The sequence below is a fragment of the Trachinotus anak genome, unplaced genomic scaffold (genome assembly GCF_046630095.1).
Source record: "Trachinotus anak isolate AG129_WGS33_773 ecotype Australia unplaced genomic scaffold, CSIRO_AGI_Tana_v1 ptg000007l, whole genome shotgun sequence".
NCBI classification, from domain to species: Eukaryota; Metazoa; Chordata; class Actinopteri; order Carangiformes; family Carangidae; genus Trachinotus; species Trachinotus anak.
In genome coordinates this window covers 26,416,111-26,430,518 of record NW_027273858.1, presented here as the reverse complement: position 1 = coordinate 26,430,518, position 14,408 = coordinate 26,416,111, and the positions used below count along the sequence as shown (strand labels likewise).

The window sequence follows — 14,408 nt, the reverse complement described above, 5'->3', positions numbered from 1 at the left end:
AATGGGATGATCAGTTAAACAAAAAAAATGTGGTTGCATGATTAAATGTCTGATTAAATGGCCTGAGATGTAGAGACACAACATACACACAGGGATCAGGAGGGAGCAGTATTTGTACAAACTTCAGAGCTGGTCACAGGGCCAAAGATAAAAATAACATGTTATTGAGGGAGGAGGATTTCTCCATCTTGACATATTATTCCCAAAAGATCTCAAGTTGAATTTGATTTAAAATCCTTCTGGTAATTCATTTTCTATTTTATCTAACTATTATTTTATTACATTTATTGTCCTTTTTTCTTTTGTTAAATTAATTTATTAAATTTGGGGTTTGTTTTTATTTTTAGATTTATTCATTCATTTTTATGATTTCTTGTTCCTTTCATTATGTTTATCACATTGACTTTTCAGTTTTATTGACATCTGGCTGAACCTACACAGGAGCCTCAGGAGAAAACTGAGCTGCTGTCCCTCCACTATAACCATCACTCTTCTTCTCTTTGAATGTTGTCCAGTGTGAGCTCCAGGTTTACTGTGTGCTAGTCACTATTTCATTTTTAATAACATGTTCACAAAATAATAAAATTGGTTTAAAAAAAATGCCCCAGATCATGAGAGGAACTCAGGATCAGGCAAAAGCAGCTGGAACCAATATTTTGATGATCAGAGTTTTGTCAAATAATAATGTGAAAGGTGGTTTTGGTGGTGATGAACCTACAGAGAATTATCTGTTCTGGTTCACTCTCACTGCTCTCATAGCCTCGTTGTCAGTTGTTTTCAGATTAAATGCTGTAAAAAGTAAAACAGCAGACAGACACAGTCAGAGCAGCTGGGGAACATAGCGGAGCATTTAGCAGCTAAAGAGCCGGAGATTTCCCTCAGGAGCTGGAGGAAACCAAACACAGAGCGAGAAAAGAGGGAAGACTGGGCTGAGATTCATCATGTGGACACAGACACCACAACACATGAATCATGCCGCTGCTCTGTGTCTGCTCGATGTGGAGATAAACATCTGCCACACTGGTTTTCTTTCACCTGTGGCTGAGTGTAAATTATGGTTATCTTCTGTTGGAACTGACTGGACACATGTTGCTTATTATTGTCATCATTTTCAGATATGTCTAATGTTTATAACCAACTTCTGAGCCAAACACTTAGCATTAGAGAAAAAAAAACAAAAAAACATGGTGGAGCAAGAAGCAGTGGACTGATTCTACTGTTTTTACCTTTTAAGTTTACTTTAAGTGACAGAATATATCGTAGCATGAACATGAGCATGAGTTAAAAATATATTTCCACTGACAAAAATAAAATTTACATGTGGCTGAAAAGTAATTATGGATAATTAACACTGCAACTAACAATTCTGTTCATTATCTGTTAATCTGCTAATTGTTTTTTCAATTAAGCAATAAATTGTTTTGTGCATAAAATGGCAATTAACAATAAAATGTGACACGTCCAAGTCGACATATTCAAATGTTTTGTTCAACAGTGTAAACCCTGAATATATGTGATATGTGACATATGACAAAGAAAAGCATCAAATCTGAGAAGCTGGAAATATATTGGAATATTAGACATGTATGCTAAAAAATGACAAAAAAGTAATAATCATGAAACAATTATCCAAATTTTTGCTGATAGTCAACTGCTACAGCTGTATACTAAAGAGATTTTGAATTTACTTCCATTATCAACTCTGCAGAGAGAAAAATGAATTATTATTGTCATCAGTATAGAAACAGATGTTATGTTTCTATACTTATTTCTTTTGGCATGTGCACTCCAGCATGATGGGTGTGCGCATACACACACACACACACACACACACACACACACACACACACACACAGAAAGCCATAGCACACACCACTAAAAAGGTCAGATAAGACAATAAAAGCCCTGTGGACTGATGGCTGGTTTGTGGTTAATCAGTTTGTTTGATCTTAGCCTCACACATCTGTTCACACACACACACACACACACAGCCAAACAGGAGAAAACAGTTTGTGAGACATTTGTAGAAAAATAAGAGTTCAGGAAATGTGACATATGCTCAGTGAAAGTGAAATGCAGCTGGAAAGTGCCATTAAATGTTGTTTCTCCTCCGATCAGAGGCTTCATACCTAAATTATAAAATGGTCAAAGACAGATGTCCTCAGTTTGTTGAGTCCTCTTCATTCAGATGTGTTGGATTACATGTTTGAATTCATATAAAGGTGCTAAAACAAGTGCTGTTATTTTGCAGTGAAAGGTCCATTAACATGGCAGATAAATACCGACACTGATGGCAGACATCAAATATGAAAATATGCTGTTTATGAAACATCAAGTCTCTGATAGGTAAACTATAATACAACAACGCAGTCCTGGTCCTCTGACAGAGGAGCACAATGTTCATCCCAAAGTATCAACCCTGCAGCCCGGCCTGTGCCGGGCTGAAGCAAGGATCCAGGGTTCTGCAGGACCCACAATAGACTGTGGACCCTCATTAGATGGTTGTAGTGCCGAGTGAGCCCATGTGAAGCATGTTTGCCCTTAGCTGCAGAGAGTGGGTGATAATAAGGGCAGGGGGGTGACCTCATAACCATCATCTATCAAATCGTGTCCTGCACCGGGGGCCACCTCTGCACGGTGCCCCGCAGCGGGCTGCAGCCCGTGTCTCTGCCCTCCAGCAGTCGGTCGGTACCGGTGCAGGTACCAGCTGCAGGCCGTGTGTTGGTTCTACTCGCAGGCCGACACGCTGCTGATCTTGGCGGTGTTCTCGGTCCAGGGCTGCAGGTTCTGCAGGGCGAACAGAGAGCTGTTCTGCAGGCACAGCGGGTCCGGGGTCACTGGCTGGTTGATGGTCTTCTGGAAGGCCTCCTGCTGCAGCTGCATGAGGATCCGGTTGGCCTGCTGCCGCTCCGCCTCCCGCTCCTCCGCCGTCTGCCGCCTGCAACAGCCACAAGGAAACACCGCGGACTCACACAGGCAGCCACAGGCAGCACGGTGACGAGAGCTTCATCAGCGGCTTCATCAGCGGCTTCATCTGCGGCTGAGAATCATTATCAGCAGCGCTTTATCTTACGTTATATATTAGGCTACTAGCATAGTTTTATTAACAGACACCAACAGTTTCTTTTAATATAGGCTATTACATATTGAAAATATATATATGCGTGATATATAAACAACATATAATAACATATAATAACATATAATAACATATAATATAATATAATATAATATAATATAATATAATATAATATAATATAATATAATATAATATAATATAATATAAACATTTGGGATTAGGTAGGCCACACAGTGGGTATCAGCCCGGGGATAGAGGACGTCACTGTGGAAAAAGACTGAAATATTTTCGTTTCTCAGCTAGGCTTACTTTTTTATTTATTTTTTATCCTTTATTAAATTTAAATTAAAAATTCAAAGATGTACATTCAAAAAGCATTTCTGCAGAAATTTGTGTCTGTCCAGATCTTGTTTTTGTTGCCTTTTAATAACGAGGAGGAGGTTTTGTTTTCACCGGTGTCCGTTTGTCTGCAGGATTACACAAAAAGTACCTACTGAAACTGGTGAAGGGACTGGGCCTGGACCACGGAAGAATGGCTTCTCTTCATTTACCCTATTATGAATTTGACTTTGGCCTTGGTCGAGCTCTGCGCTCTTCTATCTTATAAATAATTTTGAGACAACGGCAGTCTTTTTTAAAGAAAATAAAAATATTATCAATTCAGATTTACGTCAAAACCGAATGTTTTATTTATGGAAGGCTCTGAATTCACCGATCATTTGAAATATGACACGTCCAAACATAATCTACACGACACTTCTTTAATGAAAATGTGCGGGCTTCTTTCTGTTACTCGCCGTCGTTAAACCCTGTTTCTTTTTAGTAAATCATTTGCGGAAAAAACGCAAACAAATAGGCATATATCTTCTTTTTCTTGCTTTTTTTTAAACCAACCATGATGTTTTCTTTCTGCCTCACAGGAACTCGGAGGTTCTTACCTCAGGCTTTTTTACGCTGACATTTAGAAGAAATAAAACATTCTAGTTAAATCTAAAGGATCCTGTCCTGTGGTGCTTGTGGAGACTGAGAGTCCATTAACGAGTTTTTTATACACTGTGTTCAGTTTTCTGGCTACACCAGACTCAAACTGATGCACTTTAATACAACTGCCCTGCAGTAAATCCTCCCTTCCTGACAGGTGATTAGTTTGTCCAACCCATTATCATGACTGTGATGACAGGAGCACCTCTCTGTGTAAAGCATCAGCTCCAGGAGCTGCATCCTGCAGAGTGACCATACCTCTCTGACAGAGTTTCAACACAACCCGACCCATATGAAGGAGGCTGGACTGCAGGACTGTTGTATTCGTTTGACTTAATAAACTGGACACTGAGTGTTTATTACTTATGTTTTAATACTAGTGTATTGAGGGCACATAAGTAGATAACTATGGTGGGAGGGAAGCTAATGATAGAAATGTCATTAATTATACAGTAAGTATAAAACTGTCATACTGGGCTTGACACAATAACAGACACTTTTTCGAGTTTGGTCTAATGGGACCTTGTGGCCCTTAAAAACTACTGGAGGATCCCTAGTTGGCCTTAGGAACCATAAGGACCTCCAGTCCCTCATAAAGAAAAGTTATTCAGGCTTTTAAAATTCTCTAAACTCTCCCTCCGCTGTACAGAGATAACACAAGGGAAACAAACAATGTCTTGTCAAATCAAGCAGGATTTCACCTCCATTTGGTGCGTCTGTTTTGGAACCAGGTTTTAACCTGAGCGTCAGTCATCTTCAGGGCTTTAGCCAGGGCAGCCCGCTCCGCCGAAGCCAGGTACTTCTGCCGGTGGAACCGTTTCTCCAGCTCACAGATCTGCAGGCGAGTGAAGGACGTCCGAGGCTTCTTCTTCTTAGGAGGGGTCCGGTTCTGGTAGGGATGACCTACACGACGTGTTACAGTGAGGGGTGAGAGGGACACTGGACAGGACAGGACAGGGCAGGATGGGACAGGGCACAGGGCAGGGCAGGGCAGGAAAGGACAGGACAGGACAGCATGGGCAGGACAGAAGAGGCCAGGTCAAAGCAGGGTATGCAGGGAAAACAGACCAGAGCAGCAGAGAGCACTGATGGAGCAGCAGCAGTGCAGCGTGGGCGTTGAACAAGCTACAGCTCTCGATACAGTAGCTGAAAGCACAGGACAGTATATCTGATCTTAAAGTAGGCCTGTAAGTATTCAACGAATATATCACAAAACAACACTGTCTACACAGTTATTGTCTCGTACACAGTTTATCCAAAACTGCTTTGCTTACTGTTTTCAAGTCATGTTCAGTTTTACAGCAGGAAGGTTACTGCCTCTGTTTGTTTTCTGTTTACTTACATATTTATTTTCAGGCCACAGCCACAGAGCCTTTGGTTAATGTTTGGAGAACTCAGTCTGTTTGATATGTGCATTCATGTATGTAAATATTAATATACATTTATATTTTTTCATTTATGACATAACCAAAGAACCTTTGGAGAACATGCAGGCACGTTTATGCATTTATTGAATCCATATTCAAAGATGGTTGGAGGACTTGTTTTCGGCCTGAGTGATGAAATTATTTATCACAATATTTTTGCGGCCAACAGCCTTGTGACAAAACAAGTCAGTCCAGTTCTCCTGCTCTAGATGGGCTCACATGTGACATTATATCAGTAGAGTGTATTAAATTTAAAATGAATGCAGAGCAGCTATAGCATTATACGGAAACAGAAGACGAAGAGTTATACAGCTCACATTGTTCATGACACACAACACCACACTGTAAAATGTCATAACAGCAGTCTACGTAATAATAATAATAATAATAATTATTATTATTATTCTTATTATTATTTTCAGTCTCCAATATCTTACAGTAATAACCTACTGTTGTGCATTACTGCTCAGGCAGATAGATAGATAGATAGATAGATAGATAGATAGATAGATAGATAGATAGATAGATAGATAGATAGATAGATAACAAAGATGATCATTGGCCTCTCAACAATTAATGTTCATTAAATCATATTGAACTTATCAATATGATTATTGATAAGTTCCATATTTTAGAATGACTTCAGACAAACAAACCAACTTCAGTAACATTAATGAGCTTCAATTTAATACAGAAGCTAGGAAAGAAGATTTCTGGTTAAGCTTTAAAAACGGACAGTTTTACACAGTGACTCTTTCATTTTAGCTTAAATTGATGTTCTACATTTTTAGCCTGTTGGGTTGAGCCACAGAGATCAAGCTAAAACTGCCAGGAATTAATAACGACCTCTAATAATCACTGACTGAATAACAGACATAATCCTTTATGAGTCATTACTCACTGGTTGTGAGGTGAAATTTTCTCCGTGTGAACTGGTGAAATGAAGACAAATAGCTACGGCCTCTGCTGTATTTTTTCTTGACTCTAGATTTTGGCCTTTTCACAGTAGCTTATCTTCTCTTGTTCCTGACAGCATTTTATTTTATTTTATTTTATTTTATTTTATTTTATTTTATGTCATTTTATGTCATTTTATTTATTTAATGTCATTTTATTTTATTTTATGTCATTTTATTTTATGTCATTTTACTTTGTTTAATGTCATTTTATTTTGTTTAATGTCATTTTATTGAGTATCATTTTATTTGGGTTCCACGTACCGGTGAACCGGTCCTTGGTGTAGCGCCGGTTGCTCTCCATCCAGGGGAAGGTGAGCGCGGTCCCGCTCAGCGGCGGCGCGGAGGAGTTCCCGCCGTTCAGTGGCCGGTGCGCGGGGACACGGATGACCCCGGCGGGCCCCCCGTTAGTCCCGTTCGCGCTCACGCCCATGTTCATGTGATAGGCCCCTCCGAGGGGGGCCACCCCGCACGAGCTGCTGGAGCCGCTGTATCCGGTGTTGCACGCGAAGCCGCCGCCGGTGCCGCAGCCGCTCGAGCCGCTGTACGCCGGATACCCGTAGTCCGGCTCGTGCATCCTCGCGCCCAGCACGCAGCTCTGCTCCACGTGACTGAGGATCTGGTCGATGCCGAAGCTGATGGGCTCCGCGTGCGCGTGCTGCTGCAGGTGCGCGCTCAGTATCCCGAGCTGCTCCATGGCCTCCGCGAGCCCCCCACTCCGGCGCGAGGAACACTGTCTGCTCCACGCGCCGCTCCACGGACTGGGCTCCTCCTGCACGAGCTCCGGCCGTTATCTAGTGGGCGCAGCCGCACGTGTGAGTCTGCGCGTGTGTGCAGGGAGCCCACAGCCATCAGCCCCCACCCCACCCCCCACCACCACCCCCTCCCCGATGGGAGGACATCAATCAAAGCGCCAAACAGACAGCGCGAGACTCAGAGCCGGTTTTAGGCCTAAAGACTGCGCGAGCTCTGGTGCACTTCATAAAATACTGATTAACAGGTGGACACACACTCCCACACACACACACATACTTGTACTTCTATCTTTGTGAGGACACTCATTGACATAATGCATTCCCTAGCCCCTTACCCTAACCTTAACCATCACACCTGAGTGCCTAACCCTAACCCTGACCCTGACCCTAACCTTAACCATAACCTAATTCTAACCATAACTCTAAAACCAAGTCTTAACCCTCAACATGTGATTTGAAGGTGTCTCAAAAAGTGAAGACCGGCCAAAATGTCCTCACTCTGTTAGTAAAATTCTTTTTTTGGTCCTTACTGTGTAGCAAGTACAAGTACACACACACACTCATACACACTCACACACACACACTCACACACACACACACACACACACACTTATACACACTCACACACACACTCACACACACACACACACACTCATACACACTCACACACACACACACACACTCACACACTCCCACTCCGTCCCGCTGGCTCTGGGTCGGTTCCTGTGACAGACACAGACTCAGAGGTGCCGTCCAGAATATCTCAGCCCTTCTGGACCCATGTTTTCCTGTCAGTCTGCTCTTCCTGTTCTCGGTGCCGGGCTCTGAGCCTCCGGTCCGGGCAGCTGCAGTGAGCAGTCATGTTAAGGTGCATCGCAAAGCATCTATTCTGTTCTGCATTTAACCACGGATGGATCAGTGCCGGGGCTGAGGCAGAAGGAGGGATGTCCCGATCAAGTCTTTTGTCTCCTAACTTTCACTTTTGAGTATCTGATCTAAAATGTATTATTTTTATTTTATTTTATTTTATTTTTTATTATTTTCCCTGCAGCTGCTCAGTGCAAACCCTGTCGGGCTGTATTAAACCTGAGGTCAGATTGATGGATAATAGAATAAAGCCAGAATTAGCAGAGTAGTTCTTTAACATGCCTTTCAGGTTTCCATGCACAGTTTCCAGTAAAGGAAGAGTTATGGAGCAGGGAAACGTCCGTCCACGAACTGAGCTCATTGTAAAGATGCTGTGCAGTTATTGGCATTATAGGGCTGAAGCGAATAAATAGCATTAATTCAATAAAACCACAACAACACACTTCACAAAAGATAATTAATACAATTAATACAATTCACAGAGCTCGGTCAGTGTTCATCCTAATAAATTGGCCTAATGGGTGGAAATGTTCCGATATAAATCAGTGAAAAAATGACTGATGTTTAATGCGCGGCGCTCGTATGTTGTTGCGGAGCTGGCGCCATTATTAATTCATGCTCAGAGTGATGACACCGCTGCAAACACTGATGCGGTTCCACGGGTTTGTGCGGGACTCAGAGCAGAGCCGCCCCCGCTTCTGGAGTAGTTCTCCACGGCGTCTGTGCAGGACTGGAACCCGCCGCGGCCGCAGAGTTCAAGTGACATTTTAATAATGCAAATAAGTAATAAGTCATTATTCGACTTTCGGCTCCATTCATTAAGAATATTAACGAATCCGAAAATGATCAATGACTATGCAGCGGATTTAAATGAGAGGGGTATTTATTGTGGACCAGCAGAACAAATGGATGAGGCTGTGTTTTCACCGTAGATCATAAATAACCAGCGCGGCTTCCCCATTACCGGCAGCTCCACACTCACCGACACACCGACTGCACAACAATTCAATGAAATATTAAACCGTGTGGCTCATTGATTTTCTCTCCTCCTAAAAGCCACTGGGACATAATTACTTAACACGGGGCATTAAATGTATTAAAGTTTGATCTGCTTTCAACGCCGCTCATTGGTCAATTGTTCTACATCAAACTTTAATGCGGGCGGTAGCCTATCAGCACACCGCGCTGCTCCTATCCGTTTAAATGAGGACCAGTAATGAACATTAGGGAGCAGCAAAAGCGGCCGAGTGACTGAGAGCACATGCAGTGGTGGACGAATGTGGCCGCAAACACTGAGCTGTGTTTAAGAACAGCTTTACCAGGTGATCCACCACAACGGCTTTATATGAACACAACACAAAGAAGTAGGTCCGCTGTTTTTTGGGTTTTTTTTACAAGGAAAAGAAATTCTGTTTTTCTCCGAACACGCACAAAAGGAAGGAAACATGTGAACTAATAATAATAATAATAATAATAATAATAATGATGATGATGATTTGTTTTTATTGGTGGATCCTGATGGGCCTAATCTCCTACATTTTTTCGAAATAAACTGATTTATGGACATGAACGAACCAGAATAACTGAGCGATCATTTAGTGATTATTGATTTGTTATGGACATTGTTCCGGTGCCGGCTTTCTGAGACGCAGCAGCGGCTCACATGCGGGCTGGTCAGAGGCCGGATCTGTCTGACAGTGACGCTGCACCTCACTGCTGTGGCTTCGTTTCTAACTCAATTATCTAGCGACCATTTTCATTTCAGAGGCTCCAGTGGGGTTTAAAAAAAAAATCTGCTGGTTTTAAATGGAGACGCGTATTGATTTCGCGCCCTTTAAGGCAGCAGAATCTCCGCAGGCCGAATAATCCCGGTGTCTGAAGCTGCCAGGGCCCATCACTGTGTCAGTCTAAACCCAGCCACAGCCGGAGCCCCCCACGATAACCGTCTCCTGTCTGAGTGGACACCCTGCCCTGCTCACTGGTCTGTCGGCCTCTAGGTGCTGTAGACTTCTTTCAAACAGGAAACAGGCTGATAACATGCTCACATTGTAGCAGCAGGAACACCGTTTTAACATTTAAAGGATCATTACAAAAAAAGGTTGAAAATGTCTAAAGAACAAACACAAGACAATTCACAACCCCAGACTCACAAAAAGACACACATCCAGTGCAGTGTTGCTTTGTTCTCACTCACTGACTCTCTCACTGACATTACTGTGTAGCTTGATTTGCTGAGCTTTAGCTCAGACTGGGTCTGCTCTGCATGAAGGGTCTGAGCTGCAGTTTGTGTTGTTAGAGCTGTTTTCTTACCAATGGCTGTTTGGTGCTGCTGTTAAACTTTGCTCTGATTTTGTATGAAGTGTTTCTAATGTTATGTCTGCCTTATTTACAGAAGAGGAACACCTGAAAAATGTATTTGTTGAAAATAAATAAATAAATAAATTGTGACTTTAAACACGGAATTTCTGACTTTTTTCCCCTCAGTATTCTGACTTTAAACTCAGTTTTGACTTAAAAAAAAAAAGAATATATATATATATATATATATATATATATATATATATATTAAGAATTCTGACTTAAAATTCAATTATAACTTTTGATTTGTTTTATTTTATTTTCTAAGAATTCCGACATCAAAATGAGAGAAAAAAAAAAGAAAATCCCAAAAGATTTTTCATATGGCCCTAATCTGTTTCTGTACTTGTAAATAGGGTGAACAAAATATTAGAAACAACACTAGAACCTCATGCATACAGATCAACATTTAAGAATAGTTTCAACAAAACTTTACAACTTTCTCAAACAACTCATCCTGTATAACATATAACATGATGAGTCCTTTGTCTTTGCCGTTTCCATAATGACTCATGAGTGTTTCCTGATCTGATCATCTGATCCTTTATCAGGGCCTCCCCAAACTGTTCCTAATCAATCAATTACAAATGATTCATAAAGACATTTTCTGATCAGTCACTGCTGAGTCAGAGTCCGCCAGGGTTAAATGATGATCATGGTGAAAACAAACCAGTCATGTCTGTGTGTAGGAAATGGAGATGAACTGCAGTCTCCTGCATTCAAAGTCACACACTTTCAGCCTGCTGTCTGTTTCTGGGAGGACAGTCTCTTTATGCAGGGTGGATTTACTGCAGAGCTGCTCTGTTGGACTGCATTAGCTTTAACGTGGTGGACCTCAAACACTGTGTGTATGTCAGGATATAACAGCAGCCATCTTAATTAACACAAGGTCCCAGCTGTTGAAAATGAAGAGAAAATCTAAATTTTCAGACCATTTTTAGTAACTATTTATAGAGACATGCATCAAAGAGGAGGAAGAAGCTCAAGTTTCTTCTATGCAGAGCAGCCGGGAGATATGTCTGTGTGTATCGACCCAGAGTCACTTAGGAAAACAAGTTGAAAGAAGAAGGAGAAGGTTGACAGATAACCTCATCACCACAGCACCTGAAATGAACACTGCATGTATACATACTTTATCATCCAGTAAATGCTTTAAAAACCAAATAATAATAATTTTAGACACTGTTTTGTTAGGGTTTTTTTTTATTAGACTAACTAATGAAATAATGAGTTGGCAGTAAACACATATTTAATGCTGATACGTATATTTGGATGTGTTGCAGCAGTTTGAATAGGGTGTGTAACTATTATTGTGACTCCGTGTTGCAACCTGTGGCTCCTGTTTTGTCTTTTTTTCCCTTTTTTAAGGAGTGAGATATGCGTGTGTGTGTGTGTGTATGTGTAATGGGGGAGGGGTACCTGCAGAGTCCTTGACCCTTGACCTCCACCTCTCTGTCGCCAGCTCCATCAGCTTTCCCTCTCAATCCTAGATGAGCTCTCCCTAACCACTGGTCTGAAGGGTGTGGGGGGCTCTGTGGAAATGACAATGGATTACATGCAGTGATTGACTTTTACTGACCAGCACTATAAACCCATATGTATCTGAAAAAGAGGCTGGTTTGTAGAGTTTACCTGTGTGTGGTGTCAGCAGATCTCACTGATGAAGTTACTGCTTAAACTATAAGAATAAGTTGGTGTCAGTGTAGATGTGATGATTGAGTTGTGCCAGCCACGCTCCCTGTGGTGGCAGCAATAGGCCCAGAGACCTCAGTGCACTGCAAAAGAAAACACGTGCAAAATAAGTGGACACCCACATTGACGTCACCCACTGGTTTGTGAACTGCTGAGTTTGTAATTTGTCCGTCACCATCTTGGTTTTTTGAAACCAGAAGAAACCATATTTGGACAAGAAGGTGGAGCTGAAGGGGAGCGAGGAGTGGGTCTGACCTGTTCTGTACCCTATCCTGATTGCCAGGTACAGTCTGTCAATCACATGGTAGCCCCGCCCTGATGCATCCCCTGCTTTTTCGTCTATTTTCCTCTAAATGGACCATAATGTAAAAAATGAACATGGTGTATTGAAGAGGACTTGAAACTAGAGACTGAGACCATCAACTCGTCAGGAAAACGTTTACTGAGGTAATAAATCAAGTTTCATAGACTTCAATACAATCAGACTTCTTTTTACAACCAGTGGAGCTACATATCGTCCGCTCTGTCTCATCCCTAACTTCCCTGTCTCTCTATCACTGTCCCTAAAGCCAAAAATGCCCAAAAAACAGACAAAACACAAGCACTAGAACTCAGCCTGATCCTGATCGGTGTGTGTACCTTTGCAGAGTGTTGGATCGTGGCTGGACAGGAAGGGGAACCTGAGCTGCTGGGGCCTGTTCTGAGACTGACAGGAGTTAAAAAGAGCCTCTCTCCATCAGCTCTGAAATAACACGTCGAAGTGGAGAGACGCTGAGACAAGTGACTGATCATCCTGTTTAGTAACATGGGGAAACGGCAGACACCGAAGGGAACTTGCACTGCATGGACTCTGGCCCCCCAGGAGGAAACACACACACACATATAGACGTACACAGTGTCATGGAAATGGGCTGTTTTGGTTGTGTGTTGCTTACTTCACCCTGCTTTGGTGTCACATCGGTCAGAAACATGAGGAGGCAAAGACTCTCGGCTGCCACAAATGCATATTTGAACGTGGCGAAGACGAAGGAGATGGTGGTGGACTTCAGGAGGAACAAGCCTCTGCCCTCTCCTGTCTGCATCAGTGGGACGGATGTGGATTTAGTGGCCTCATACAAGTACCTGGGTGTAACACTGGACAACAAACTGGACTGGTCCACCAATACAGAGGCCATCTACAAGAAGGGTCAGAGTCGGCTTTACTTCTTGAGGAGGCTCAGGTCTTTTCATGTCTGCAACAAGATGCTGCAGATGTTCTATCAGTCTGTTGTGGCGAGCACCATCTTCTTTGCTGCGGTGTCCTGGGGTGCGGGCATCAAGGCAAAGGACGCCAACAGACTGAACAAACTCATAAAAAAGGCAGAGTCTGTTGTTGGCTCTAAACTTGTCACCCTGGAGGAGGTGGTGGAGGAAAGGATGCTGGCAAAACTGCTGGCAATCATGGACAATCCCTCTCAGCCCCTCCACAAAACACTGGACAAGCTGAAGAGCAGTTTCAGCAACAGACTCATTCAACCCCGCTGCTCTAAGGAACGATACAGGAAATCGTTCCTACCTACTGTGGTCAGACTGTACAACTCATCTACCTCTGTCAGAGCCAAGATGACACAAGATGACGTGTCACACTTTGCACTCTGAATTTTCATCACAACACTCCACTCCAAATACTAACCGTATTGATATTATATATCATATTCATACAATATTTGTATCCATCTTTTTGCACTTTCCATTTACATATGCATATACATAGTATATTATTATTTATATCTGCCATTCTGTATTTTTATTTCTTTCTTTCTGTTACCTCTGTATTTTATTCTATTGTATATTTTGTATTATAATACACCGGACAGCTGTAACAAACTAATTTCCCTTCGGGGATGAATAAAGTCATCTATCTATCTATCTATCTATCTATCTATCTATCTATCTATATGCATGGGAATTATTGTGGTTTCACTCTGCAGAGACGCATCAGACTTCTCCAAGATCAAAAACACCTTTCAGTTACGTCAAGTGTCATCTACTTCACATTGATGTGCTGTAAAATACGTAAAAGTAAATGAAACTGAGACAGATTCATTCACTCATCTCAGGGTGCAGGATGCCTGTCAGGGTGCGCAGATGTGATGAATGATAAAAACACATGAAATGCACTGATGGTACAGACACACTCCGTAACTTCAGTGGATCCTGTATTGTTTTTCCCTCTGCTCAGAACCAAAACACACTCTCACCTCTCCACTGAGGCACAGCTGGCACACTGTGGACACCTTCACTGCATATTTAA

General features: G+C 42.2%; 1 protein-coding gene across 2 annotated transcripts; it reads right to left on the bottom strand.

Moving 5' to 3' along the window:
- Nucleotides 1–1,214: 1,214 nt before the first annotated feature.
- tlx1 (T cell leukemia homeobox 1) lies at nt 1,215–7,402 on the bottom strand. Of its 2 annotated transcripts, none has more exons than XM_071481671.1 (3): nt 6,708–7,402; nt 4,762–4,963; nt 1,215–2,938 (listed from the first exon to the last, which is right to left on the bottom strand). In XM_071481671.1, exons 1-3 carry the CDS (start codon nt 7,138–7,140, stop codon nt 2,728–2,730), a joined length of 846 nt encoding a protein of 281 aa, XP_071337772.1. In that variant the 5' UTR covers nt 7,141–7,402; the 3' UTR covers nt 1,215–2,727. The 2 variants fall into 2 exon arrangements, with proteins under 2 accessions (XP_071337772.1, XP_071337771.1); XM_071481670.1 differs by having other exon boundaries at nt 4,762–4,999; nt 6,708–7,215.
- Between the last annotated feature and the right edge of the window lie 7,006 nt (nt 7,403–14,408).

Excerpts from the sequence above, each read along its gene's own strand:
- tlx1 (XM_071481670.1), bottom strand. The coding sequence starts at position 7,140 with ATGGAGCAGCTCGGGATACTGAGCGCGCACCTGCAGCAGCACGCGCAC. Across the intron at positions 5,000-6,707 it reads CACCAAGGACCGGTTCACCG|TGTCCCTCTCACCCCTCACT; the intron begins GTACGTGGAACC and ends TGTCCTGTCCAG. Across the intron at positions 2,939-4,761 it reads AACAGACGCACCAAATGGAG|GCGGCAGACGGCGGAGGAGC; the intron begins GTGAAATCCTGC and ends TGGCTGTTGCAG.